Source organism: Limanda limanda, chromosome 16 (genome assembly GCF_963576545.1).
Source record: "Limanda limanda chromosome 16, fLimLim1.1, whole genome shotgun sequence".
Classification (NCBI taxonomy): domain Eukaryota; kingdom Metazoa; phylum Chordata; class Actinopteri; order Pleuronectiformes; family Pleuronectidae; genus Limanda; species Limanda limanda.
This window is the reverse complement of record NC_083651.1, coordinates 8,607,801-8,634,617: the sequence shown is the minus strand read 5'-3', so window position 1 is coordinate 8,634,617 and position 26,817 is coordinate 8,607,801. Positions and strand designations below refer to the sequence as shown.

Below are 26,817 nucleotides of genomic sequence, written 5' to 3'. Positions count from 1 at the left end.
TTGGTTCTGTATCTTGTATCATATGAAACACATCATTGACATCATCATTTTTATTACCCCAGAAATATTATCGTGAAGGTTACATGGACACCATCAACAAGGGCTACTACCTGCCCAAAGATGCAGTTTCTGTTTTAGCGGCCAAAGCCTCCCGAAACATCATCAGCGATGTAAGTCAAGTTTTTACATTCCCTTTATTTTGTTATTTTACAAGCTGCATTCTTCTCCATTTTTTTCATTTTACTGAAATGGTTTTCATTTAGAAAATAACGAACAATATTTATCTCAAATTTTCAGTACAAATACAAGGCTGGTTTCCGCAAGCAGTGTGGCCATCATATTGGAGCCCTTAGCGTAAAAGACGACCCGCTGATTATGTTGGCTGCACACGCAGCCAAGATCTCCAGTGACAACATCTATAAGAAGGACTTCAACAAGACCAAGACCAAGTACAACCTTCCACCGGACATGATGGCACTTGAACTGGCCAAGAAGTGCCAGAAGCAAGTGAACGACTTCAACTATAGAACTCACTTGCACCAATGGACGTGCCTGCCAGACTCAAGTGATGTAGTCCAGGCTAGAAAGGTCTACGACTTGCAGAGTGATGTAAGTACATGTAAAGTTCAGTGGCTTGAGGCATGTTGATGAAGTAAGGAAGCCAAGTTTGAAGTTATTGTTTTGTTTTACTGCTATAACAAAAATTATCACTTTTATAGATATTATATTAATTGACTGTGTTTTCATGACCATGCTAATAAAAATTTCTTAGCTTTATAGATTCTCATATCCTACCCAACTTTTTCAATCTGCATCCAACCGATTTTTTTAATTGGATCCCTGTAAGGTATTTAATGAAGTCGAAACTGATTCAGTGTTAATCTCTTTTCTAGGCCGTATACAGAGCTGATCTGGAGTGGCTGAGAGGATGTGGCTGGTCACCTCAAGACTCTGTAGACGTCATCAAAGCAAGAAACGGCCAGAAAATTCTCAATGAGAGGCTCTACCGCCAGCCCCCTAGCTCTGTCAAGTTCACCAGCGTTGTAGACCTCCCAGCTATCGTCCTGTCCAAGCAAAACGCAAACAATATCAGTGATGTGAGTAAAAACATTTTCCAGCAAACTAACTTATATTTCTGATGAATTTAAGTATGTAAAACTAAATATTTTGTGTAAATATCTGTTTCAATGAATGTGTCAAAACAAAGTAGTTCATGGTTTTCATTTTGTCGTTTCTTTCTGACAGTGGAAATATAGGGAAGTCTGGGATAAGGACAAGCTCAGCTTTCACCTTCCACCTAACGCCCCCGGCTTTGAACTGTCTAAGGCCAATGCCATCAATATCAGCAATGTAAGTTTGAAGTTACAATCACTTAGGACCTAATAATATATATATTGAATGATCAAATGATATAATCCCTTGAAATGTATTATCCCTGAATTTCATGTGTTGACAGTATGTTTTACAGTATTTTGATCATACTTGCAGAAGCTGTACACTAAGACGTGGGATGACCAGAAGGCCAAAGGCTACCACATCAAAGAAGATGCTATTGCTGTGCTGAAGGCTAGAGCTTCCAGAGACATCGTCAGTGATGTAAGTAAAAAACTATGGTTAAGGTTTTTAAGAGCAGAATTGCAAGCTAGCTGTTTCAAGATGTGTCCTTAACCTCTCATTTCTTCTCTTTTAGTACAAATATAAGACAGGATACCGTAAGCAGGTCGGCCACCACATCGGAGCCCGCTGCGTGGAAGAGGACCCTCTGATCATGCTGGCTATGCACTCAGCCAAGATTGCCAGTGATGCCCTGTACAAGAAGGACTTCAACAAGTCAAAGACCAAGTTCAACCTGCCAGTGGACATGCTGAATATTGAACTGGCCAAGAAATGCCAGATCCAGGTCAATGACTTCAACTACAGGACTCACTTGCACAGCTGGACCTGCCTGCCAGACTCCAGCGACGTCCGCCAGGCCAGAAAGGCCTACGATCTTCAGAGTGATGTAGGTTTATGGTAGTGAACACAGATAGCATTCGTTCACATACATTATTGTAACAATGATCATGTTTTTTTTTCTCTAGAATCTTTTACGTTAAAATGTGTTTTGTACAAATTACATGTCATTAACAAATGTGCCTTCTTTGTCTCATCAGGCTGTGTACAAAGCTGATATGGAGTGGATACGTGGATGTGGATGGATTCCACATGAGTGTGTGGACGTTATGAAGGTGAAGATGGCACAGAAGGCCATATCTGACGTAAGTTTGATTACTACTGACCACCTCAGTCTGAATTTATTAATACTTGTAACATCACAGTAATGCATTCAACATTTAAAACAGTTGTTTAATCAGAAAATCGTTCTTGCTCTTATAGAGAGGCTACCGTGTCAAGTTGGATACACAGAACTTCACAGTTCCGATTGACAGAGTGGACATGATCTCTGCCAAGAATGCTGCTGCCGTCCTGAACGAGGTGAGGACGACTCTCTTTTTCAGATCCTGTTTGAATTGGTAAATAGGAGTTTCCTGTCACTAAATGTTGGTTTCTCATTTTTTCAGGCCAAATATCGTGAAGCCTGGCACCAGGAGAAGACCAAGTTCTCACTGGTGGACACTCCAATTCTTGCCACAGCCAGAGAAGTGGCTAAGAACATTCACCCTGTAAGATTACACTGCTTAGGATTTATTTTTCTGCATAATTCAATTCCTCAACACTGAGCTGTATATTTCCCCCCTCTTGTTATCAGCTTCATAAATGCCGCATAATGATAAACCTATGATAAGTATTTGCTTTTTTTGTAGAAACTTTACACCAAAGCATGGGACCAGGTCAAAGCCACAGGGTACTTCATGCCTGGAGATGCTGTGCCAATCAAGCGGTGCATCTCGACAACCAAAGTGCAGAGTAATGTGAGTAGCAAGACTACGGTTACAGTTGTTATCATTTCCACTTGTGATTCTTTTTTATTTGATCGAGTAAACATGAAAATGGAGATAATAATTATTGTCTGTCCTGCAGCACAAATACCTTGAGTCATACCGCAAGCAGGTCGGCCACCACATTGGTGCCCGCTGCGTGCAAGACGACCCTCTGATCATGCTGGCTATGCACTCAGCCAAGATTGCCAGTGATGCCCTGTACAGGAAAGACTACGACAAGGTCAAGACCAAGTTCAACCTGCCAGTGGACATGCTTCAGTTTGAATTGGCCAAGAAATGCCAGATCCAAGTAAACGACGACCGCTACAGAACTCGCCTGCACCAGTGGACTTGTATGCCAGACCAGAACGATGTCATCCAGGCCCGCAAAGCATATGAACTTCAAAGTGATGTGAGTGCTTTCAGGAATTACACAAAACAACGACTTATTTAGAATGTTCACACTATAAACTCACTAAGAATGTTCAACCCACCCATACAAATTTTGTATCTTTGTTTGTGTCCTCAGAACCTTTACAAGGCTGACCTGGAATGGATCCGTGGCTGCGGATGGATGGCAGCTGATTCTGTTGACCACGTCAAGGTCAAGAAGGCCCAGGCAATTCTCAACGAAGTATGTTAGCTGTGCGCACTTCTGTTTTGGATTTATCTTTTTTTATTTTAGCCAATTTGGCATCAGCTCAATGTGTCTCATCTTGTCACTCGAATTTGCAGAGACTTTACAAGAAGGGTGCCAAAGACGCCTTTGGCAAATTCACCCTGATTGTTGACCGGCCCGAGCTCATCCTGGCAAGGATAAATGCTGCCAACCTCAGTGATGTATGTTGAATTTCAATATTTCAATTGCTAATTTTCAAAATGCATATGAATAAACAAATCTAAATAATATTCTTATCTTTCTATTATAGCTGAAATACAAAGAAACGTTCAATGCAGAGAAGGGTATTTATATTGGTTCAGAGGACACTCCTCAACTGGCCCATAGCAGGGATGTGGCGAAGAACCTCAGTGAGGTAATTAATCACTTGTAGATTATATGATACATTATATATCACATCTTTATATTTGCCTTGTTTAAACTTTTTGTGCATTCTTTGTGTCATTTCAGAAATTCTACAAACAACAATGGGATGAATCTAAGGCTTCAGGTTACAAGCTGGACCATGAATACATCCCACTTCTTCGCGGCAAGAAGGGCAGGGAGATCGCTAGTGATGTGAGTACACGTCTTTTGAGGAGTCAGTGCTGGAAAGGCAAAAACTAAGAGGATCATTATGTTTCTAAACAAAATCAAGACTTTCTTCTGAATTCCAGGTCAAGTACCATGATTCCCATGAGAAGGCTAAGGGCCACTACATGGCTTCAACCTTGGTCGATTTCCCTGAGGTGATGCGCTGTGGAGGGCAGGAGAAGAACAAAGGACTGGTAAGATATTGTCAATAGTTTTCCAATTTATTCCAGATACACATACATATATAAATTTGTCTTACAGTTTTAATAGCACATCTCTCACGGTTAATTCTATTTACTTCTTTACAGAGGCTCTACCAGCAGAACTACCATCAAAACAAGACCAAGACTCACCTCCCACCCACCGTCATCGCTAACATGGTCGCTAAAAGGTGCCAGGACATGCTGAGCGACGTCCTTTACCGCACCTACCTGCACCAGTGGACTAGTCATCCCGAACAGGAGGATCTCATTCGTGCCCGCAAGAACAACGAGATTCTCAGTGATGTAGGTCCTTCATTCTGCATGTCTGGTGCTTGTGCAACGTCCTGCTTCAGACGACTAAACAAATTCTTGTCTCATCAATTGTTTAATTTTATACTGGATATATAGGCAGTGTACTAAATTAAATTGGGTTTATTGAAAGTTGATAAAAGCTCTTTTTTAGGGTCTTGAGAACAATTTTTTTTAAAAGGTCAGCTTGATATAAATTATGTCATAATAGATTTATCTGTTTTCAAGAAAGAGATTGGGAAAAAAATCCAAGTGCTTTCTCTATTATTTTACATATAACTTTTTAATTGTTGTTATTGCTTTGAATTAGGTGTTCTACAAGGAGGACCTGACCTGGATGAAGGGTATTGGCTGCTTTGTCTGGGATACACCTGAGATTCTTCGTGCTAAGAAGTCCTACGAGCAGCAGAGTGAAGTGAGTTACTAAAGGGGGAACTTTAAAAACATCATTCACAGTTTATGAGTGAACTGAGCGAAGATGTTATTGTCTAGAACCATCAGTAGATTTCATGAAAGTTATACAATTCTTGAGTTTGTTGAACTGTGATAAGATACCAATGTAATTTCTTCCCTTTTAGCTGAAATACAGAGATGAGGCCAAGAAAGAATTCAACAATTACTCCATTGTAACAGACACCCCAGCTTATGTGACTGCTGTTCTGGGTCACACCTGGGCCAGTGACGTGAGTGAAAAAACTGCACTTTTAAAACATTATTTCAGTTTAAAATGCCTGCCTCTAGTTGACTGGACTAATTACATAATTATTGTTGACAGCTCAACTATAGGGAGGCTTATCACAAGGAGAAGCACCTGTACACCACCGTTCTGGATACCTATGACTATGCCAAGTGCCGCAACTTCAAACACTACTTCAGTAGCGTAAGTAAAGATTAACTTACCGTATCTTTCAATGACAGATTGAAGATGTCAGCCTTATCAACAGTTGTTTATATGCAATATTATGTTCACAATATTGTGTTTTCTGTCAACAGAAAAACTACACAGCTGCATGGGACAAAATCAAAGACAAGAGCTACAAGATTCCACATGACTCACATGCTTTGCAACATGCCAAAAATCAGAAGGTCGTTCTAAGCAGCGTGAGTTCCACTTTAATTGTTTTGCTAATTTTAATCCATGTTTTTTAGAGTTTGGATTTTCTTCACTTGGGGTTTTCTCTGTTGAGCGTTAAAAATCAAATCTGATTCATCTTTCCCCTGTAGGTGAAGTACAAGGAGGACTATGAGAAGTTCAAATCCCTCTACAGTCTGCCCAAGTCTCTTGCGGACGATCCTGCTACTGCTCGCTGTGTCAAAGCTGGAAAGCTGGTGCTAGACGTAAGTTGAATTTCATCTTCCATAAATTTGTTTTTATGACAAATGCAAAATTAGCTCAGTTGTAAAAAAGATGTGTGGATTATTTTCTGCCTACCGAAACCCAGAGCTGAAATTGCAATGTGTCGTCCATCTTAATAGCGTCTGTACAGGGAGGACTATGAGAAGACCAAGGCCAAGAACCATATCCCACCAGACATGCTGGAGATCCTGTCTGCCCGCAAGACCCAGACCACTGTCAGCGAAATTAACTACCGCAAGATTCCTCACCAGTGGATATGTCTTCCCGACATGCAGGTGTACACCCAAGCACGCAAGGTCAACGAGCAACTCAGCGACGTGAGTAACAGCACTCTTACACACATTACAAAATTACAACCACATTTTAACGTATATTTTGCCAGTTATATTATTTTTGATGGATAGAAATGTCAGCTGTTTCCTTATTGGCTTTTTCCAGATCTTCTACAAGGATGATCTCAACTGGCTGAGGGGTATTGGCTGCTATGCCTGGGATACACCAGAGATCCTTCGTGTCAAGCATGCTGGTGATCTGCAGAGTGTGGTAAGTCCATTTAACATACTCATTCATCATTTTCAGTCAGTCTTTTTCCGTTAAGTTTTTATGTAGAGTCCATGTTCATAGCCACGTTCTTGTACTTCTCTTACAGAACAAGTACAAAGCTAAAGGCGTTGAGGCTTTCAAGGAATACTCAGTGGTGACAGATACACCTGTGTATGAGACGGCCAAGCAGAATGCTCAGAACCTGAGCGATGTAAGTGACAATACATTTTCCAAAACGATCTGGACTATCGATATTTATTTTTAAAACACAAACTAATGACCTCACATCTCATACATTTTTCTTCTCTTTTTTCCAGCTGCACTACCGCTATGACTACAATGCCAATATCAAGGGAACAAACACTGCTCCTGCTGTCACCATGGACACAGAAAGAGCACGTCTGGCAAACTACAACCAGAGTGAGGTATGTGAAAATTATAATATAGCCCCCAGTTTAGACACATAACAGTTGTACTAAGCAATCACTTATTTTAGAGCCTGTAGAGCATTTTTCATTTCCTTCTGGGAATTTGTGTTGACCTTACAATACAATGCACATATTTCACACAAAGAAATTGCAGGAAATTAACGTAATGTACTGCTTTAGCTAGCAAATAGGAGGTGAGTTTTACCATTAGATTATTCTTAAATGTTTTTTACTTTAGGTTTACCCTCTGGGTTTCAGTATGTGTTGTTCTATGGTATCTAATGTATTTAAATTCATTCCGTATCACCCCATTGCTTCTCTTAGAACCAGTACAAAGAGGCCAACAAGACCTCTATGCCGACCGGTTACTCCCTGCCCCACGACACGCCGATCATCAAGCAGGTTAAGCTGAACAGCACCGTAACCAGCAATGTAAGTATTTCACTTTGAAATCACATTGGGATTTTTTTTCTGGACATAAATTCTATTCTATTCATACTCTTGCTTTTATTTCTGTAGGTGAAGTACAAGGAAGCCTATGAGATGATGAAGGCAAAGGCCTACACTCTTAACCCAGAGGGGGTCAACTTTGTCAACGCAAGGAAAGCTCATAGGATCGTCAATGATGTAAGACAACAAACTGTGCTGGTGGAGATTAACACTACTACCCGTTTACACATTAAGTGGATGAAACAAGCTGATATTCTGCTTCCTTCTCTTCCACAGCGTCTGTATCGTGAAGAGTACCAGAAGAAAAAGGACAAGATCCACACAACCTACCACACCCCTGATATCAAACAAGTCAAGATGAACCAACAGAACCTCAGCGAAGTGCGGAATCATATTCACATAATTGATGCTCATCTTTTTATTCATGTAGCTTTATAGTGTTAAATGGTATGATGTATTTATGCCACATTTTTGTTCACTTCTAATCCTAGCTGTGCTACAGAGAGAAATACTACTCCAACGTCCGTGGCCAGCATATCAATTTGGCCATTACACCTCAGCTGATGCACTGTGCCCACGTCAATGAGATCACCAGCGAGGTATGATGAGTAGAGCCCTAGGTTTGACAAAGACATTCACCAAATTAACATGTCAGGATCTGTGTGTTAAAATCATTTTGTGCCTTTAGCTGAAATACAAAGAGGATCTGATGTGGCTCAGAGGCGTTGGCTGCTTCTTGTACAACACCCCAGAGATGGTGCACGTCCGCAACATCACCAAATTAAGGGTATGTATCTTCTTTTGAATATCTCATTATATCATTAACCTAATATATTCAGCATTTTGCTATCATATTGTACTTTTTACAGTGGCATCAAGTTATGTGGCCTGTTTTTCATTTCTAAAAGGTGGACTATCCAGTGGACGCCAAGAAGAACCTTGCCAACTTCTCTGTTGTCCTCGAAACTCCCGAGTACAAGCGTGTGAATGAGCTCAAGAGCCACATGAGCAACGTGGGTTGTTTTCCAGAAAACATATCATCACTTTAAATGAATAGATTTATATCGTCAGGCATTAATAACTAACTTTAATTTTTGGTCTTCTCAATATTCAGCTGATCTACAAAGCCCAGAGCAAGGAGGAGATGGCAAAGGTCACCACTCCTTTAGAATCTGTTGACATCAAGAGAGCCAAATGGGCCCAACTGCTAACCAACAAGGCAAGTTCAGATACTGCATCACAACAAAATGTTTTGTTGTTGATGTTTTTTTAAAACATAAATGTATGCTCTTTTCCTGAAAATATAATTATTCCTTTTGTCTGGTTTCTCTGCAGTACAAGTACACAGATCTGGCCACTAAGGAGAGAGCTCACTATACTCAAGAAAGTGAAACTGTAAACATGGGCCATGCTAGAAAAATGAAAGTGGTCTGCAGTGATGTAAGTCTTCCTCATTCCTCCTCTTCCTTGCTGCAAAGCAGTGGGCTATTGTACCTTGAATTATCCATCTGTATTGTAAAACAAATTTCTGATGTGAAACATGCATTGTTTTCTCCCTTAGAACAAGTACAAAGAGCAGTATGAGAAGATGAAGTACAGGTACACTTCCATCGCGGACACACCTATTTTGATTCGTGCCAAGAAAGCCTACCTCCAGTCCAGCGATGTGAGTATGCTCACTGAAGAACCTTCATTACAAATAATATACATTTTTTTATTTATGATATATTCATTTTTGCTTTTTTTAAAGTGTTAACTGGATGTTAACTGGTCAGAGCAGTTACCCAGAAAACTTAAAGTTAAACCTTTATTCTCCATTTGACTAAGTGAGTAAAGAATTTCTTAGTTGATAGAGATCTTTTGCCACCAATAATAATCTAAATTATTGTTTCATACAGTGTTGCCCTACAAACTGCTACCCCTAAAAATCGGTACAAAATTGATCAATGACTAATAGAGAGGGGATGCTATAAACACAAATACATTTGTGTTTGATGAATATCTGACTTGTTCTTCCTGTGTTCAGCTTCGCTACAAAGAGACCTTTGAGCTTTCCAAGGGCCACTACCGCACCGTCAAGGACGCTCTGGACATCACCTACCACCGCAGAGTCACTGATGACATCAGCGAGGTCAGCAATTAGAAAGTAGCTGGTTGATCATTTGTTTTGAATGTCTATGCACCTTAATATTCAGACAACGTTGACAAAAAGTTTTAATACAATTTTGATTTGAGCACTTGCACCTTTCTTACTGTCTATCTCTCAATCTCTTTACCTCAGGTTAAATACAGGGAGAAGTACATTAACTCTCTGGGGACATGGAAGTCCATCCCCGACCGTCCTGAGTTCTTCTACAGCAAAATTGCCAATGATAACGTCAGCAGCGTGAGTACTGAGCATGCTGTTTAATTATTTACCCGCGGAAGGTAGAAGGGCAAATTATCATATTCTTATGTCATGCATTTCTAAATGAAATAACTTCTGATATCTTTTTATAGGTCAAGTACAAGGAGGACCTGGAGTGGCTGAAGGGTATTGGCTGCTTCGTGTGGGACACACCTGAACTGCTGCAGGCTGAGAGGAACAAGACCTTGTACAGTGAGGTAAAGAATCTCTCTAGGTTGATAAACTGCTGAGAAAATGCCACATGCTACTTTTGTAATCGTACTTAATGTCAGTGTACTTCTTATGTGCAAGGAGATTTAATGGAGTTTCATTTCTTGTTAACAGAGACTGTACAAAGCCTCCTATGAGAAGAACAAAGGCAACTTCAAGTACAGCAGCGACACGCCATTCTTCGAGGCTGCCAAGAACGCATCAGTTCTCATTAACGATGTGAGTCCTTTCATTCTTTCTATTGAAAATCATTTTCATAGAAGAAATGTTGTAATTATTTAGTTGAATCACATTTGTTAAACATAGATACATTAATCATTGTTGATATTTATCTGTCTCTGTGCATCTCTATTGGACTCAGCTTGGAGGTAAAAGTGAATTCATAGTATTATTGGATAATTTCTTGTAATGCTTATGATCATGTGTGATAATGTTATCAACTGCTTAAAATGTGTCAATTTTTCTTCATGTCAACTTGTTCTAACCTTCCTTTGTTCCCTGGAGAAGTTTCATCACATGACTGTTCACGTTGTTCACCGAATGCTTGTCTAACTACCATCTGACTCTCTGAGCAGAGAACCTACAGAGCTAATTATGAGAAGTCCAGGGGTAGGTTCACCATTACCACAGATGATCCTAGATACCAGCTGGCCAGGGAGAACAGGAAGTTCAGCCAGGTAAACGCCCTGGTTGTGTGGTACAACCGGCCTGCCTCCTCTGCTGCAACCTCCAGACCAATCCAGACCTATGACACTGGTGCATGAGGTTGTCGAGAGACCTGCCTCTGGTGGTCATCGTCGCATGGCTGTGATAATACGATAAACTTCTCTCCCTTCTCCCTACATGAATCAGTTTCTGCTTGTTCTCTTTATCTTTTCAACCCAGACAGGTTATTGTAAATAGTGCCACTCAAATTACAGCTCCTCCTTCATCTATGCAATCAGAAAGATACATCATAACTCATTCAGTTATGATTTAAATTGTAAATCTTGAATCTCTGATGGCACAGAGGAGGACCCAACAGCTCCTTCGTCACACTTGGATCTCCGGAGTATTTCTCCAGTCCTCCCAGTGTAACTGCTGTTTTTTTTTTTAAACCTGTCTTCAACTATGGCATGCTTTGTGTGTGTATGTGTTGTGTATGTGTTGTGTGTATGGACAGGCAAGGTATAAATCCAGAGCAAAGGAACTCCTCAGGGGCGGCTGCAATGAGTTCCACCGCCCTGACATCCTCACAGCCCTTTATCAGTCCACTATGGGCAGTAAGGTAAACAGCCACAGAACAATGGAGATTCTGATCCCTGTCCACAAACAGGCAGAATCACTGTGTAGGTTTAGGACAAGTTATATTTGATATAACTTTGTTCCACCTGCTTTTAGAAATACACTGTAGAAACCGCTTCCCTCCATTCATATCACTTTAATTCCTAAACTTCCACCCTTATTATCTTTCATGCTTTAATCCATCCATCACTTATTCATTTTTCTTCATGTTATATTGATTATCAAACTTAAACTCATGTCAACATGTGCAGAAGTTGCTTTATTGCAAAAAAAAACGATTTAGTCAGTTATGCAGCAAATTGCAGCTTTGGCTGATTTGATAAAATTTGATAAAAGGATCTATGCCTATTTTATATTTGTTTTAATTTGAGTTATTTGATTAAACCTATGGGTATATTTTTAATTTCAATTTGTGATGTAGATAATCCACTAATTATCACCATTTCTTATCTGACACTGTTAAGGTTCTAAATTCATTCTACTGTCCTCTCTTGACTAAATCTTATGAATCATATTTGTAGAAGCCACTCTATGCATCAGCCTCAGATTCAGTGAGCAGGAGCGTAAGATGATCTGGTCATCATGAACTACGTGGGCACTGCAGAATTTCATGACAGAATTTGTGGTAACACGTGTCCTTGTCTGTATGTTCACCTGGATAATAACTCATTTTGTGTTTGTGCATGTTTCATAAAGCACGTTTTTTGTACATAAGCATATGCATGGCACTCATCAGACACATTGCTATTATTCAATCACGTTACATTGCATTGAAATGATTAAATTAAAAAAAATATGTTATACTGTCAGAGAACTGTCGAAGAAAATCTTGACGACTAAATGAAAAACTGTAGGATTTTTTTTACACCTCACAGCTTTAGCATATAATAATAGAAAGCAATTATTACAGTGTCCTCATCTGAATTGACTTAAAGGAGGACTTTCATTCACAAATTCATTCACCCCCTTTTCTGGCATAATTTAAGTTTAGTTTATTTACTTTAGTACAAATTATAAGCATAGCCAGTTGTCAAAATACACATTAATTAAATTATCACAGCAGCAAATTGATTAAGAGAGATACTAACTTCTTTTGTGTTTTCACGTCCTCCTCCTCCTCCATCAGTGGAGATACAGGGAGCAGTATGAACGTGCCAAGGACAAGTTCACCTCCGTTCTGGAGACACCCGAGTATGAGTCTCACAAACGCAGCAAGAAGATCAGTGATGTAAGTTTTGGTGTTTTATACCAGAAATATGTCTTCACTTATTTTTCAATTGCATCTGATTTTGTTGTGATTATTACTCCTCAGATCATCTACAGGATGGAGTACAACAAGACCAAGGCTAAGGGATACACCTTGCCTTTCGACACACCACACCAGCAGCACATGAAGAAGGTCAAGGATATCACCAGTAATGTAAGTCCCACTCCAAATTATTCCTTCCAAAAATATGAAACATGTTTTTGTGTTTGACGTTGTGTTTTTTCATTCATCTTGCAGCTGAAATATAAAGAGGTGTACGAGAGGAGCAAGGCTCAGATCAACATCGACCCCGAGGCTCATGAGATTCGTGCTGCCCGGGAGGCTTACAAGAACTGCAGCAATGTAAGTGACAGTGTTTGGAAAGTTCTGTTTCTGTTGATCATAGAATAAAGTTAAATTCTGAAAGTAATGAATAATGATAAAACATGTACTATTGTGTTAATTACTAGCTGGACTACAAGAAAAAGTATGAAGCCACCAAGAACAAATGGATTTGGACAACGGACAGACCTGACTTCATCAATAATGCCAAGAACTCCTTCCAACAGAGTGACGTGAGTTGTTGCTTTTTGTTTATGTGTCCTTTATTTTTTTTTTCAATTAAACAACCTGAATTTCTCTCGTCGTTTCACCCACAGGTTGAGTACAAGTATGACAAAGAGATGCTCAAGGGCTGTGTGATGTCTATAGTTGACGACAAGTTAGCCGTCCTTTGCAAGAGAAATAATGAGATGTCCAGTGGTGTAAGTTTCCCTCTTCTTTATCAGCAACTATACAATGAAATTGAATTACTACAAGGCCCAGAGAATATTGTTTAAAATGTGGTAACTAATAATGTATTCATTTCTGCCCTCCAGGTGAAATACAAAGAGAAGTATGAGCAGGCGAAGGGCCATTACATGCCTATCAGCGACAGTCCTCAAAGCCTCCATGCCAAGGCTGTGCAAAATCTGTCATCAGAGGTAAAAAAATAGATCAGTTTTTGAGTTAATTCTTGTGAATTACAAAATTACACTTTAGCACCTGTTATTATAGCTACAGCAAAACATGTTGAGATCTTTATTTCCTTCCTCAGAGCAAATACAAGGAGGCCAGTAAGAAGGACATGCAGTCAGGCTTGTATACTACTCTGCCTGAGACTCGTGACACAGTCCACAGCAAGGAGATGAACAAGCTCATCAGCGGGGTACAACTTTCTCACAGAAATAAGATCGTCCACATCATAATCCTGAATTATTTTTGTTTCTGCCATGTTAACACTTGAATTCTCTCTTTTCAGAAACTGTATAAAGGAAAGTATGAGAAGGATAAGGGCAAGTCAGCGTATAACCTCATGATCGTTCCACCCGATGTCAAGCATGCCTGCGACGTGGCCAAGAGTCAGAGCAGTGTGAGTCATCCCCACAATGTTGTCATAAATAACATTTTATAGATTTGATATACAGCTACATATATATAGGTTGGGATAGTTTCATGTCCTCTTAATGAGCTGGTCAGTTTATAGCATAAACTTGATTCTGTCTGCTCTTCTGCCCAATGCCACAGATTGCTTATAAGAAGGCTGCCAAAGCCAACCTCCACTACACATCTGTCGTTGACCGTCCTGACATAAGGAAGGCTACCCAGGCTGCCAAACTCATCAGTGAGGTAAATAAAGTAGATGCAGTCAAAGACAGAAATACCATATGTATACGCCCTCTTTGTGTCAAACAGACTGACATACTGCGTAAACACATCTCTGTTTTGCAATTCTCAGACTTCACCAGCCAAGTTTTCAGTCCCATTATTAGACAGATACAGAGTCACCTTTGCCTCTCACTTGTGTGATCAAGTCACAAAACTGCTTTAAGACATCATAGCGTGAATAAAGGGGGAAATTAATTGTCTGGTGTTCTGCAAAATGTTTTGCAGAACATTTTACCAAACATTGGCATTGAATACATCTTTTAATGTGTTTAATTTTAATTACTCCTAAGTGTTGATCTAATATTTGCATATTAAATGTCATCCCTTTTCCACAATTCTGAGACCATTTAATGAGAGGAATGGCAGAGAAATGTGTTGCATCTACATGATCCATCAAAACAGAAAAATCGAGAAAAACTGATGTTCTCCCACAACTGATGTGTAATGACAAAATGGCACCAAAAAGCTTTTAACGACAAAGTCTGTAATGTAAACTGTCCTTGTCTCCATCAGATCGGCTACCGTGACAAGGCCCGTCAGGAGGCGAGCCGTGGAGGTTCTCTGACCCACCGCCCAGACATCGCTCTGGCCACTGAGGTGTCCAAGCTGAACAGCCAGGTACATCAAACCAAATCTGTCTCTTGAAGCCACAGGCCAGTCACAGAGCTTTCCCACTGGTTCTCTACAGTCGTTTTCACATACATGGCAGCTGGAATCCGTCAGTGGAAGCCTTTCAACACCAGCTGCCTCAGTGTCCAAGTCAGATCAGCTTCCATGAGCTAATATTGTTTTGACAGTTGTGCTGGGGGGCTAACGATAGAACTAGCAGCTCTTTCATAACGCTTCCTCTGCCATCATGCATTTATAATCCATGCCTTAATCTGTCACTCCATGAAAGTAGATGTACATGTTTAACTGCTCATGTCATTGTACCTGTCCCATCTCCATCACTACATCTGTCCTCCTCCTTCCTCTTTATATACTTTCCTCTCCTTATTCCTCATTTCTCTCCTCCATTCTCTCCTTCCGTAATGTCTTGTTCTATGTTCTCATCCATCCATCTCACTGCGCTTTGTAGGTGGAGGACAAGACCTCCCTCCATGGAACCGCTTCCTATGATACACCCATGATGCGCCACATTAAGAAAATGAGTTCCGTGACTAGTGATGTAAGGAGGTTCATGCCCTGTATCTAATGGGCTGCTACTATGTGTGTGTGTCTGCTCTCTCTCTCTCTGCTCCCTTCGTATGATCTCTTCAATGACTGATTGGTTAATTTCTGGTTTTACTGGGGGATTCACTGAGCTTTTGATACAAAGCTCAAGGAGATTTTATGAAAAGATTTATCTGGTCAAATCTTTCAAAATAATTTTATTTTTAGTGCAGCTTGGCATCATGTGCAACCTCTGCTTTTTTGTTTACCTAACCCATTCTGGCTCTTTACTAATCACAGGCAAGCATTACTTTGTTGCGTTTGTTCCACTGGTGCCAATACTGTACACTAATTATTATTTTTGAAGTTTAACATTTACATTTTCCCAATTTTCTCCCGGGGGACTCAGAAATTGGTCTTTCTGAAATGTTGGTTTGTTTGACGTGTAGAATAATTAATTATTTGTGCTCGATTTTGATGTTTTTTCTTCTAAGATGATATTTAGGGATCTTACCCTGTCTGACTCTCTCACTAAAAGTGGTTGATCCTTCTTTCCAATGAAGTGCCTCACAAAATTTTATATTAGACTCAGTTCACACTTTACATTAAAATGCATCTTGAGTGGTCGGATCAGAAGTTGGTTTTAAATATAAGAAAAAATACTCTTAAAATACTTTAAGAACAGAATTGTAGTAAAGTTTCAGCAATTGAAAAGCAATTAAATCAAATTGGAAAATCCATTCACACATCGTCAGTGGAGACTCACTAAGATGAATTGTAATGTCTGGTATGAACTACAGTCCATCTAAGCTGAACACATGCATAAAGTAGTTTTATACAGATGCACGACTTAAGGTCTGAACAGAATCTGAGGGCGTCTCCACAACAGATGGTTTGTTTTCAGCACTGACAATGTAAGGAGACATTATCAGTGTCTCCTGACATTATGATAGTGTACCAACACTGTCATAATGCCGTATGTTGTTTGGGATTAGACATAAAGACCAATTTGAAAACTTGGAATAAAGTACAGCAATATATACAATTTCCTTCTCAAGTCTGGAACCAAAATGCAGATGTGAACACGCCCTTTTAGATGTTTTTGCCCTCTGGGACTGATTATCTCTATAATTATAAATAAATTGATGCATGGACAAGTGAATATCTTAGACAAACAAACAAGATACAAACCTTGACTGCAGTTTTTCATTTTTCTTGTATAACAAGGGATACAATTGAAGTTGAGGGTTAATACTAAAAATAGTGTGCACTGCTTTTACAAAAAGAGAATCTATACAATATAAGTAACTCATCCCTTTTTATACACTTTATACAAAAAAAAGCATTATGTTGTTTCCAGTATGATGGTGTCATTTAAATCTTCCGATGGTTTTGGTCTCCCTGAAATCAACCAGCTGTATTAACACATGTATATCCCGTCCTATTAGTTGAAGTACAAGGAGAAGTTTGACAAGGAGATGAAAGGAAGGAAACCACAGTATGACCTGAAGAACAGTAAGATTTACCAGACTCTGAAGGATGCCAACGTGTTGGCGAGTGAGGTAGGTTTTCTCCTGAGCTGCATCATTCCATCCATCCATCACTAGAAGTGTTATGTCAAACAAACAACCCCCCCCCCCCCAAAAAAAAACTATTGAATATTCTATATATAGTTTGTTTAATTAAATCTTCCAAAATTGGAATAATCTCCCATACCACTATATCCCCTTTTTCAGTATGCAAGAATTTATATACACACTGATATACCACTTCATTCACAATCTCACCAAATACATATATGAAAATGATCGACAGTAAAATATACATCAAACAATCTTTATTTGAATGGAGCCTTTCATACAGGTTAGTGCTTCACAAATGACTGAGGAGCCAAGAAACAAGGAAACTATCCAAATTGCTCGCAATCGAATACTGTGTTTAAAAAGCTTTAATGACAAATACATAAAAAGATGAAATAAAAAGAAGAAAAAGTCAATAAAAGGTGATAAAAACAAATAATAGTATTAACAAACAGGTCAAGTTGAACAAAATTTCCAACAAAGAATTACAGTAGCATGCATTAGTTTTTCATGTGTTTTGATCATTGTCCACAGGTGAAGTACAAGGGCGACCTGAAGAAGCTCCACAAGCCTGTGACTGACATGGCCGAGTCTCTGTCCATGCAGCACAACCTGAGCACCAGCAAACTGTCCAGCACCGTAAGGCAGCGTCGCCCTTTAACCATCTCACACTGTCACTCAGGAATCTGCTTGGAGTCTGTTCACGTTCACTGAAATGTGTCTGACCTCAGCGTTTCCATCACCTCGACCTCATTAACACTTTCACATGCTCATTGACCATCTCATGCACTAAAGCTCCATCATCCACACCGACGCTATTCTGTGACCTCATCTGGTAGTGATCCTTACCCACCCCTCTCACCCTTGACCTTTGACCCTCCCATACTTTCACCATCTATTACCTCTGCTGTTTCACTTTTTCAGCTTCATTTTTTCCCTTAAGTTAATTTTTTTCTCCTTTAGTTTATTAATTATCACTTAACAAAAAATGTAACCTTCTCCATAAATTGAAATCATTTCATTCTTAAGCTTATTTTTTTCTCCTTTAGTTTATTAATTATCACTTAACCAAAAATGTAACCTTCTCCATAAATGGAAATCATTTCATTCTATTTTTAACCACCATTTTTAATTTTCCACTCATTATTTTATAGTATATAGAGTATATAGAGTATATATTTTTGACATTGCTAAGAGCTTTTTCCATAGTTTTTCCCATAATATATACTGTAATGGCTGCGAGTAAACTTTCAGACAGACGCTCTTTCTCTTGTTTGCTGTACTGAGCTGTTCTGTCTTACTTGACTGGGAATTCCCCCATAGTACTGCTACAAGAAGAAATTTGAGGAGGCTAAGGGTCACTACCATATGATTGCTGACACACCAGAACAGCTTCATCACAAGGAGGCTTCTGAACTTCAGAGCAACGTAAGTGGTGCAATTTCTGGCGTCAAATAAACACTGCACCTTCCCCAATAACACAACTGTGGGTTTCAACTTTCTTTCTCTTTCTTCACTCTGACAAAAATGAATGGAGACTTGATGCTGCCGACAGTTTACACAACTCGAACATCTTCCAATTTTTCTGTTTAATTTCTAAATAAAATAAATGTACCCGTGTAACATCTTTCAAACTGTCTGTTGACATTACATCTGTGCTGCAGGTGAAATATAAGGAGAAGTATGAGAAGGAGAGGGGCAAGGCCATGCTGGACTTTGAGACTCCCACATATGTGACGAATAAGGAGTCCCAGCACATGCAGAGCCAGGTAAACACCCAGTCTCTCACCTCTGAGCTTCAAGTAACCACAAATACAATTTACTTTCTATTTCAGGACTCTCTCCGATACAATTAACCTTTATTGCACTACCTCTTGTTAGACAATATTTTGACGTACGTCATCTTTTTGGATGTCAAGCTGTTGTTTATTTTAGACTCACAGAATGGTTCTGAAGTTTGGAAAAAACTTGTATAATGCTTTTCATGAAAGCCACTTAATCGCTTGGACACAGAGCCCAACATAATCAACCACCAGGTGTGGCTGCAGGGGGCGCTGTTGCTCAGTTGATGTTACATAGTGTTGCTTTAACACCGTGTGCTTAAGAAACTGTAACAAGGTGTAAAATGCCTTGCCCAATGCCTTGCACATTGCTGTTCTCTAATACTGTATATATTAGAATAATACATGTGATATAATTGATATTCAATTTATATAATATCATAATTTCCGAGAGATTAATCTTTCTCTCATTTAAAGTATGACACAGGTAAAGTATTTGTTTCTCCCAACATCTGAAAACAATTCTAAGTAGCCTAGATTGTAGATATTGTAACTATAGACGTGTAATACATCTGATTTGATTGTCATTACTCCAGTGTTAAACTCCAGACTCCCAACATAAGAGTTCTTACACATTCACACAGACACACTAATACTGACATTAGAGACTGCAGACACAGGCATCTGTTTCACTATATGCAGAAAGGTGTAAACCAGGATGAGGTATCTGCATTGTGAACCGGCCCTGCTTGCATGTGCTCACCTGAGCTCTGTCTGTCCCATGTTTCATGTCTGCGGCCGATAGAAAGACTATAGGAAGGACTTTGAGGAGAACATGAGGGGCAAGAACCTCTCAGGCTTGGAGGTCACCCCTGCCATGATACATGTCAGACATGCCACCAAAATAGCCAGTGAGGTAACTAAAGGATAATTTATACCTGATGCCTTCCCCTTTTGACCTCACCCATCCTTTATAATAACACTAAGACTATATTACAGCCATGATGCCTCTTTTTGTTTCTATACACTACTTTCCTTTAATACCAAGCGTGTTTCCTTCCCTCGTGTAGGTCGACCCATAGAGTTCAGTTTTAATTCTTCCGCATGATTCCCTACAAAACTCTAAACAGTTAATGAAACATCCATCTCCCTTGTATCTATCCATTGTGTGACTTTTTAGAAATTAGTTCAATATTTCCGTTTAAAATCATATCCACTGACATGTTGGATTCCTTCTTTCACCCTTCGTGTAGCAATTGTCTATAAAAACCTTTCAGTTGAAAGTCTGCATGTATGCATGTAATGACTTGAATGACGCCGCCATGTTTTTATGGGGAAATACTGACTTGGAATTGTTATGTTGTGTTTTTGTTTCCATGTTATATTTGGCAAAATGTGATTCTTCTTGTCTGTTATAAAGTTTTTTGCCAAAGTCACCAATGTCGCCACTTTATAAAATAAAAAGACAAAAATGTATACAAGAGGACCTAACTCTTCGTCTATCACTGCTTAGTTTCTTTTCTCAGTGGAGACTTGGTGGCTTTGAGCTCAAAGGGTTAAGTTGCAGAGCTTTGCCCCTGTACTGTCTGTACGTGTGCCTTGGCCTGGCCTGCCTGTTTGCCCCTCTCTGCAGTACTTCTGCTCTTCTTCCTTCCTGTAGAAAGAATACAGGAGGGATCTAGAAGAGGGTGTGAAGGGTAAAGGTCTAATTGCACTGGAGGAAACTCCGGACCGTTTGCGAGCAAGGAATGCAACTCATATCCTGAGTGAGGTACGACTGCCTGAGAGGTGATGGCAGGTGGCATCACGCTCCCATCCGAGTGACTTCCAACAATCCTGCTCCTCCCTTAACTAAGTTTCATCATCCCACTAAAAACTGCTGGATTTGGCTCTTTGTCCCTGCTTGGTGACATCACTAACTCTCACGTTTTACTAATAACTTTGCACCTGGAAAATCATTCACAAACCAACCTCAAATATCCTCACAGCATATCTTATTTTATTTTATTTTGAAAATACCTAATGATTTTTGTATTTTCCAATTAGTTTACTTTTGACTTATGTAGATAGGCACTTATCGAAGCTGTTTACAAAATTACGTTTTTAGATTGTCGTTTTCATTTTTAATAATAATTATAATAATAAATAACGGTTTGAGGTATATTTTTGGTATGTATGTTTTCATCAAACAGTTGAGATATTTAATATATAAACTTGAATAATAGAAATCACAAAAAAAGAGGTTTGTTGATAATAACTAACTGTGCTTTAACAAACTCTCCTTAACCACTGCTATTTTATTTTTCAGTTTTGATTGGAGCTTCAGACACATCCTGCTTCCCAATTACGTTATTTGTTCCTTTTCTTTTTAAAATCCTAATTTCTTCTGAATATCTTTATTCACCATTTCCCGAGGACTCATGGTTTTGCAGCCCTCCCTCATTATTCTAATCTACCAGTTGTGTCTGATTTAACTGAGTACAGTGCTTTTAAGTAACACTCTTTCCCCCGAAACATCAACAGAGAGAGTACAAGAAGTCGCTGGAGCTGGAGATTAAGGGCAAGGGAATGATGGCTTTGGCTACGGACACCCCAGACTTCATGAGGGCCAGAAATGCAACTGACATCCTCAGCCAGGTCTGAATCATCATCGATAGTTTTTATATTAATGTCAAAAATGTGTGTTGATTGACTTTTTTTTTTGTTCTGTAGTCTAAGTACAAGCACACTGCTGAGATGGACAGGGCCAGCTTCACATCCGTCATCGACACCCCTGACATCATCCATGCTCAGCAGATGAAGACCATGGTCAGCCAGGTAGATACTGAACTGGACCAATGCCCACACTCAAAGATTCAAAAAACTAATTGTTTACCCCTGTATTGGGATCATAGACCTGGAAAGAAAGATGGACAACGCATCTCCACTTCCTCCCGTTGTACAAAAACAAAGCCAAAATATGCTGGATATGAATCCTGACATATTTGTGTCATTATACGCCAGGGTATTTGCAGTAGTGATTGTTGTGTGTCCAGGTCCTGTAGATACATATGCTGGACCAATTGTGAGTCACGAGCTGTCAATCATGGCCAATTAAACCCAAACTTATTGGAAAAAATGAACTTTTGAAAAAAAAAATATTTTTGGACCACGTCCTATCCACTGAAGTGGAGGAGGCGGGGTTTATGACATGTTCTTCAGCCAGCCACCAAGATTACTTGACTTCATTTTAGTGAGCTACCATGTCGTCCATCTTTATTCAGTCGGATTTTAACACATTCCAAACCACGCAAACCGAAAAATCTTTAACCAGCTGTCTCTATTTTAACTGAGATTCTTGCCGATGACATTTCTGCCCAACAGAAAAAGTACAGAGAGGATGCTGAGAAGACCATGTCTCACTATGTGCCCGTCCTGGACACTCCGGAGATGCTGAGAGTTCGTGAGAACCAGAAGAACTTCAGCACTGTAAGTATAACTTGTAAATGATGAACTCCCCCGGGGGGAACCATGTCTTCCACCGCCGAGGTCTAACAGTTTGACGTCAGAGGCTCCTCCAGTGTCAGTGTATGTCTCCATGTCCTCCGTAAAGTATTATTTTCAATACTTTAAACCTGTGTACTGTTAGTTGAATGTCTTTTGTACGTTTAATTCATTCAGTCCAGTTAAGTGTTTGGTGTCAGTATTTGTCCTCAAAGCAGAAGAGTTACATGTTTTTTGCTCATTAGAAACAGTTGTCATGTTTCTTCTGTCCTTTATGTTTTAGTTTTACATCATTGTGTCATTGTGAAACATTTTAACTTCACTTTTGTTTTTCTCCCTGTAGCTTCTATACCAGAGTGACGTTAAAAACAATAAGGGCAAAGTGTCTTCTGTAAAGGACACTCCCGAAATGCTCCGTGTTAAAGAGAATACAAAGAATTTCAGCTCGGTATCTACTTCATAATTTCTTTTTTCTTAACATATTCTAATATGTTTTTTTACACTTATAATTAAAAACATTTTTTTTACTTTCCTTCCTCATTTTTTTTAACAAACCCCTGATATGCAGCCCTTATTTCTTCGGACTTTAACCTTTCAATATGCCTCATTTTAATTCCAGCCACTAAACCATGACATTTTGTTCTATAGTTGTTAGTGCAGTGCTTGTGTGGTGTTAAACTCTTTGTTCATTGTACCATGTTGTGTTTGTGTCCAGAAATGTGTTTATTTAAATGTTGTTTTATATGTTTGTATTGTTTTATGTGAAAGAAAATTGCTCAGTTTTGAAGTTTGATTCAGCACCAAGTCGTCATTATGCAAGAGTTAAACCATCGGTGGTTGCTTTTATTCCTCGTGCACATAAAGATTCAGTACAAAGAGGATCTGGGAGGAGGAACAGCTTTACCCGAGACCCCTGACATGGAGCGGGTTAAACGCAACCAGCGCAACATTAGCACGGTACTCCACAGAGTGACCCTGCCCTCCTTCATCTCCTTATTCCCTCCTTCATCATCTTGATCATTATCTATATTGAAAACAGATTCATAGAAGACACACAGCTTTATTTATATGTTGGTGTTAAGAGGGAATGTCTGTGTCTTACTCTGTCCCTTTGTAATGTGTGCAATGGGCAGATTCAGTACAAGGATTCTATCGGTCAAGGCACAGCCATCCCAGATCTCCCCGAGGTGCAGCGGGTCAGAGAGACCCAAAAGAATATCAGCTTGGTAGAGACAGACCTGCATTGACCAATACTTTTTATCCCCTCACAATCATTCCATCTGACTTGTCCAAACTTTTTCCTTTTACCACCGTGTTCTCCCTCCTCCATCCTAACTAAGTTTCATAAACTTTTAACCATTCTGGTTTGATGACTTGATATTTTTCAATGAGTCTGTAGGATTATTCCGCCTCATGATAATACATTGCATTTAGACCCTTAATGAGGTATCCCCTTTTTAATATCACGTATATATATTTCCCAACTTTATCTATTCACAACATCCCCGACCACCATCTACCAACATAATATAGGAGTAATAACTTTTTTTTTCTATTTATTCAAGTGTTCACTGTTTATTAGAATGAATGGACGTGTCTGTAGTATCTGTGCTTGTTGTTTGTCCCTGTCTTACTCTGTACCTGTTTAACTTTTACACTGGGCAGGTACAGTACAAGAATTCCCCTGGTCAAGGCACAGCCATACCAGATCTCCCTGAGATGAAGCGGGTCAGAGAAACCCAGAAGAATATCAGCTCGGTAGAAACAGACCTGCACTGACCCTTATTTGATCACCTGATAATCATTCCAACAAAACGCCGTCTGACCTCTTCTCTATGTGTCTACCAAACCTTATTTTTTTGTGTTTTTAGTAGTATTTCCCTCCTCCATCCTAACTTTAGTTCCATAAATCCCATTTTTTTCCCCCAGACTTAGTTTTCCTCTATTAGTTTGTAGTTCCCTGGATTTATTTTACTTATCGTTTTTTTCCCTCCCAAAAAGAAAACTAATCAAAGTTTGAGTGTGTCGCCGCCGTAATTGACGTCTGTTTTGCTCATTCTCGTTCAAAGCTTCAGTACAAGGAAGGAGTGGGACAAGGCACGTCAGTATCTGAGACCCCAGAGATGGAGAGAGTCAAACGCAATCAGCAAAATATTAGCACGGTACTCCACAGAGTGACCTCCCCCTTTTCTGCACCTCCCTCCAACACGTCGTAACATTTCTCCCGAGCCTTCACCAGCTATTTACAATGTCTGAGCTGTTATAACTCCAATGAGCCATGTAGGGTCACATAAGCTGTGTCTCTAACATAACCTGCTTCTTTATTTCTTAGGAGGAAAAAAAGCGTGTGTATAGTTCCATGTTTCACATCTGCCGTGATTTGTTTTGTTTTGTTTGTGCTGTGTCTCCTTCTATCGTCCTGTCTGTAATTGTCTCAGATTGACCTGATCTTTGTTCTTTTTTCTCCTCCACTTTCTCTGCATGAAACCCAAACTGCCTGCTGGGTAGATAAAATACAAGGACTCTTTGGGTCGAGGCACAGCTATCTCGGACCTCCCTGAGGTGCGGCGGGTCAAACAGACCCAGAAGCACATCAGCTCGGTAGTGGAACCAAACCGAACTACGTGTGCTTCTAACTGTTGAGCGTGGTGCCTATCAATAATAAGCTAGCTCCCCTCATCTCATGCTCCCATCACCTCCTGCTCATCCATCTTCAACCAACGCATTGCTCCAGCCCTTCCATCATCACCACTCTGACCCCAATGCAGCCCTTATTCCATCTGCATTTCTTCTTTTTTCCTTTTCTCCTTTTATTCTTTCAAATCCTCCACCATCAACCCCTCAAACTGAGTGGCACCCTCCTCCATTCTCTAACCCGCAGCCCAGCTTTCTTCACATTAAAGCCCATGCGTGTTGCAAAGTTAATTTCCCCGATGAGCTATATCTCTGAGGTGTAAAAAGTGTGTTAATCTCAACGTCTGTGGCCACAACAGATCCCGGCTGTTCAATCGGACCGACCAGGATTCTTCACTCTATCTATAGGACCAATTTCTCAGACTCTTCTTAAAAATATTCCAAAAGCAAAAAGTGTGAAACCTAAAAAGGCATTTCCCCTCTGAGATTATTCAATCTCTTTTTCTCTGTATGTCCTCTGTAAGAGTATGTCTATGAAACCAGTCCTATAGGTGTGTGTGTGTGTCCTCTTTGTATGGTTCAGTGTCTGACTGTGTTTCTGTCCTGTAGGTGTTGTATAAAGACAGTTCCGCCAAGGGAACTCCTGTGGTGTCCACTCCAGAGATGGAGCGAGTCAAAAGGAACCAAGAAAACATTAGCTCGGTACTTACAGAACCACTTCAAGAACATCTTCTACTCCAGAAATGTTCAGATAACCATTTTCTAACCAACGTGTCCCCTGGCTCTAAATAATCATATTAATTCTCCCCTATTGCGCTTTCTCTTAATCCTAGAACACTAACGTAGAATCACTAACGTTTGGTACATTTTACCCGATATAATTTACCCGATTAAAAAATACTTCTCATCAAAATATATTAATGTACAACAATACATGGCAATTTGAAGTACTATTCTTTTATTTTCCCCTATACAACATCTCATAAAATGAAAAAAAAGGTATCATGGGGGGACCCTATAAAAAGGCTTTAAAATAAGTAAAAAATTAGGAAGTCGTTAAAGAAAAATTCCTAAAAACAAAATAATAGAGCTGCGAACTTGTTCTTCGGTCCAGCCGTTCCTGGGACATGTCCGATGAAGGCACAGTCTCCCTGCATCATTTACAACATATATTATATTCAAAAAATTACCCCCTATCACTAACGTCGGGTGAAAATCACCAGAACACGTGCCTATTGAAAAAAACAAGGATGGGAGCCGACCTTCTAAGACGTCAGAGAGCAGACTGAAGCTACCCAAGGACCCACGCCACTCAGACAGCAGTAAAAAACACCCGACGTTAGTGTTCTAGGGGTAAATGTCTTTAATATCAAGCTGTGGTGTGTCTGTGCACATCATCACCTCTAACCTCTCCTGTTGTTCAAACTACTCATCTTGTTCCCATGTCGTCCTCCCACTGAAGACTGGGACGATATCTTGTTTCAGTTACTACTCTAACCTCTTAATGAAAACAATCCCTCCTAATTCATTTGTCTGACATCCCAGTAGTGCCCCGGCAGCTGTGTGTATGTGTCCTTCTTACTGCCAAGCCCTTTGTGCTGTGGATGCCAATGGCTGCTTATGTTGAACTCGGCTTTAAAACATTGCAGACACTCACTGTGTGTCCTTTGTCCTCCACCAGGTGCTGTACTCCGACAGCTTCCGTAAGCAGGTCCAGGGCAAGGCTGCCTTCGTCCTGGACACTCCTGAGATGAGGCGCGTCAGGGAGACCCAGCGCAATATCTCTGGAGTAAGATTTCCTGGATGTTTGTTTGATGATTAGAAACTGGTCTCAAATATCAAATTTTACTATTTAAAAAAACAACCTTTG

The 26,817-nt window shown here is 39.8% G+C and overlaps 1 protein-coding gene across 1 annotated transcript in view; it reads left to right on the top strand.

Moving 5' to 3' along the window:
- Positions 1 to 26,817, top strand: part of neb (nebulin) — a 55,672-nt gene that overhangs the window by 26,313 nt on the left and 2,542 nt on the right. The window contains exons 67-134 of the mRNA XM_061088482.1: positions 63 to 170; positions 298 to 609; positions 894 to 1,097; positions 1,246 to 1,350; positions 1,489 to 1,596; positions 1,691 to 2,002; positions 2,154 to 2,258; positions 2,377 to 2,475; positions 2,562 to 2,663; positions 2,805 to 2,912; positions 3,022 to 3,333; positions 3,451 to 3,555; positions 3,657 to 3,761; positions 3,851 to 3,955; positions 4,051 to 4,158; positions 4,257 to 4,367; positions 4,482 to 4,679; positions 4,996 to 5,100; positions 5,264 to 5,368; positions 5,461 to 5,565; positions 5,679 to 5,786; positions 5,910 to 6,023; positions 6,162 to 6,359; positions 6,481 to 6,585; positions 6,692 to 6,796; positions 6,903 to 7,010; positions 7,338 to 7,445; positions 7,533 to 7,640; positions 7,740 to 7,844; positions 7,955 to 8,062; positions 8,152 to 8,250; positions 8,372 to 8,476; positions 8,578 to 8,682; positions 8,799 to 8,903; positions 9,025 to 9,129; positions 9,490 to 9,594; positions 9,745 to 9,849; positions 9,963 to 10,067; positions 10,195 to 10,299; positions 11,243 to 11,347; positions 12,491 to 12,592; positions 12,677 to 12,784; positions 12,869 to 12,973; positions 13,081 to 13,185; positions 13,270 to 13,374; positions 13,489 to 13,593; positions 13,707 to 13,817; positions 13,911 to 14,021; positions 14,177 to 14,278; positions 14,831 to 14,935; positions 15,396 to 15,485; positions 16,918 to 17,031; positions 17,584 to 17,688; positions 18,373 to 18,477; positions 18,714 to 18,818; positions 19,636 to 19,746; positions 20,491 to 20,601; positions 21,354 to 21,467; positions 21,543 to 21,647; positions 22,194 to 22,298; positions 22,657 to 22,761; positions 23,178 to 23,300; positions 23,351 to 23,539; positions 23,979 to 24,071; positions 24,383 to 24,475; positions 24,822 to 24,914; positions 25,557 to 25,649; positions 26,629 to 26,736. Coding sequence (XP_060944465.1) covers positions 63 to 170; positions 298 to 609; positions 894 to 1,097; positions 1,246 to 1,350; positions 1,489 to 1,596; positions 1,691 to 2,002; positions 2,154 to 2,258; positions 2,377 to 2,475; positions 2,562 to 2,663; positions 2,805 to 2,912; positions 3,022 to 3,333; positions 3,451 to 3,555; positions 3,657 to 3,761; positions 3,851 to 3,955; positions 4,051 to 4,158; positions 4,257 to 4,367; positions 4,482 to 4,679; positions 4,996 to 5,100; positions 5,264 to 5,368; positions 5,461 to 5,565; positions 5,679 to 5,786; positions 5,910 to 6,023; positions 6,162 to 6,359; positions 6,481 to 6,585; positions 6,692 to 6,796; positions 6,903 to 7,010; positions 7,338 to 7,445; positions 7,533 to 7,640; positions 7,740 to 7,844; positions 7,955 to 8,062; positions 8,152 to 8,250; positions 8,372 to 8,476; positions 8,578 to 8,682; positions 8,799 to 8,903; positions 9,025 to 9,129; positions 9,490 to 9,594; positions 9,745 to 9,849; positions 9,963 to 10,067; positions 10,195 to 10,299; positions 11,243 to 11,347; positions 12,491 to 12,592; positions 12,677 to 12,784; positions 12,869 to 12,973; positions 13,081 to 13,185; positions 13,270 to 13,374; positions 13,489 to 13,593; positions 13,707 to 13,817; positions 13,911 to 14,021; positions 14,177 to 14,278; positions 14,831 to 14,935; positions 15,396 to 15,485; positions 16,918 to 17,031; positions 17,584 to 17,688; positions 18,373 to 18,477; positions 18,714 to 18,818; positions 19,636 to 19,746; positions 20,491 to 20,601; positions 21,354 to 21,467; positions 21,543 to 21,647; positions 22,194 to 22,298; positions 22,657 to 22,761; positions 23,178 to 23,300; positions 23,351 to 23,539; positions 23,979 to 24,071; positions 24,383 to 24,475; positions 24,822 to 24,914; positions 25,557 to 25,649; positions 26,629 to 26,736 — 8,154 coding nt within the window. The remainder of the gene's footprint in view (positions 1 to 62; positions 171 to 297; positions 610 to 893; positions 1,098 to 1,245; positions 1,351 to 1,488; positions 1,597 to 1,690; positions 2,003 to 2,153; positions 2,259 to 2,376; positions 2,476 to 2,561; positions 2,664 to 2,804; positions 2,913 to 3,021; positions 3,334 to 3,450; positions 3,556 to 3,656; positions 3,762 to 3,850; positions 3,956 to 4,050; positions 4,159 to 4,256; positions 4,368 to 4,481; positions 4,680 to 4,995; positions 5,101 to 5,263; positions 5,369 to 5,460; positions 5,566 to 5,678; positions 5,787 to 5,909; positions 6,024 to 6,161; positions 6,360 to 6,480; positions 6,586 to 6,691; positions 6,797 to 6,902; positions 7,011 to 7,337; positions 7,446 to 7,532; positions 7,641 to 7,739; positions 7,845 to 7,954; positions 8,063 to 8,151; positions 8,251 to 8,371; positions 8,477 to 8,577; positions 8,683 to 8,798; positions 8,904 to 9,024; positions 9,130 to 9,489; positions 9,595 to 9,744; positions 9,850 to 9,962; positions 10,068 to 10,194; positions 10,300 to 11,242; positions 11,348 to 12,490; positions 12,593 to 12,676; positions 12,785 to 12,868; positions 12,974 to 13,080; positions 13,186 to 13,269; positions 13,375 to 13,488; positions 13,594 to 13,706; positions 13,818 to 13,910; positions 14,022 to 14,176; positions 14,279 to 14,830; positions 14,936 to 15,395; positions 15,486 to 16,917; positions 17,032 to 17,583; positions 17,689 to 18,372; positions 18,478 to 18,713; positions 18,819 to 19,635; positions 19,747 to 20,490; positions 20,602 to 21,353; positions 21,468 to 21,542; positions 21,648 to 22,193; positions 22,299 to 22,656; positions 22,762 to 23,177; positions 23,301 to 23,350; positions 23,540 to 23,978; positions 24,072 to 24,382; positions 24,476 to 24,821; positions 24,915 to 25,556; positions 25,650 to 26,628; positions 26,737 to 26,817) is intronic.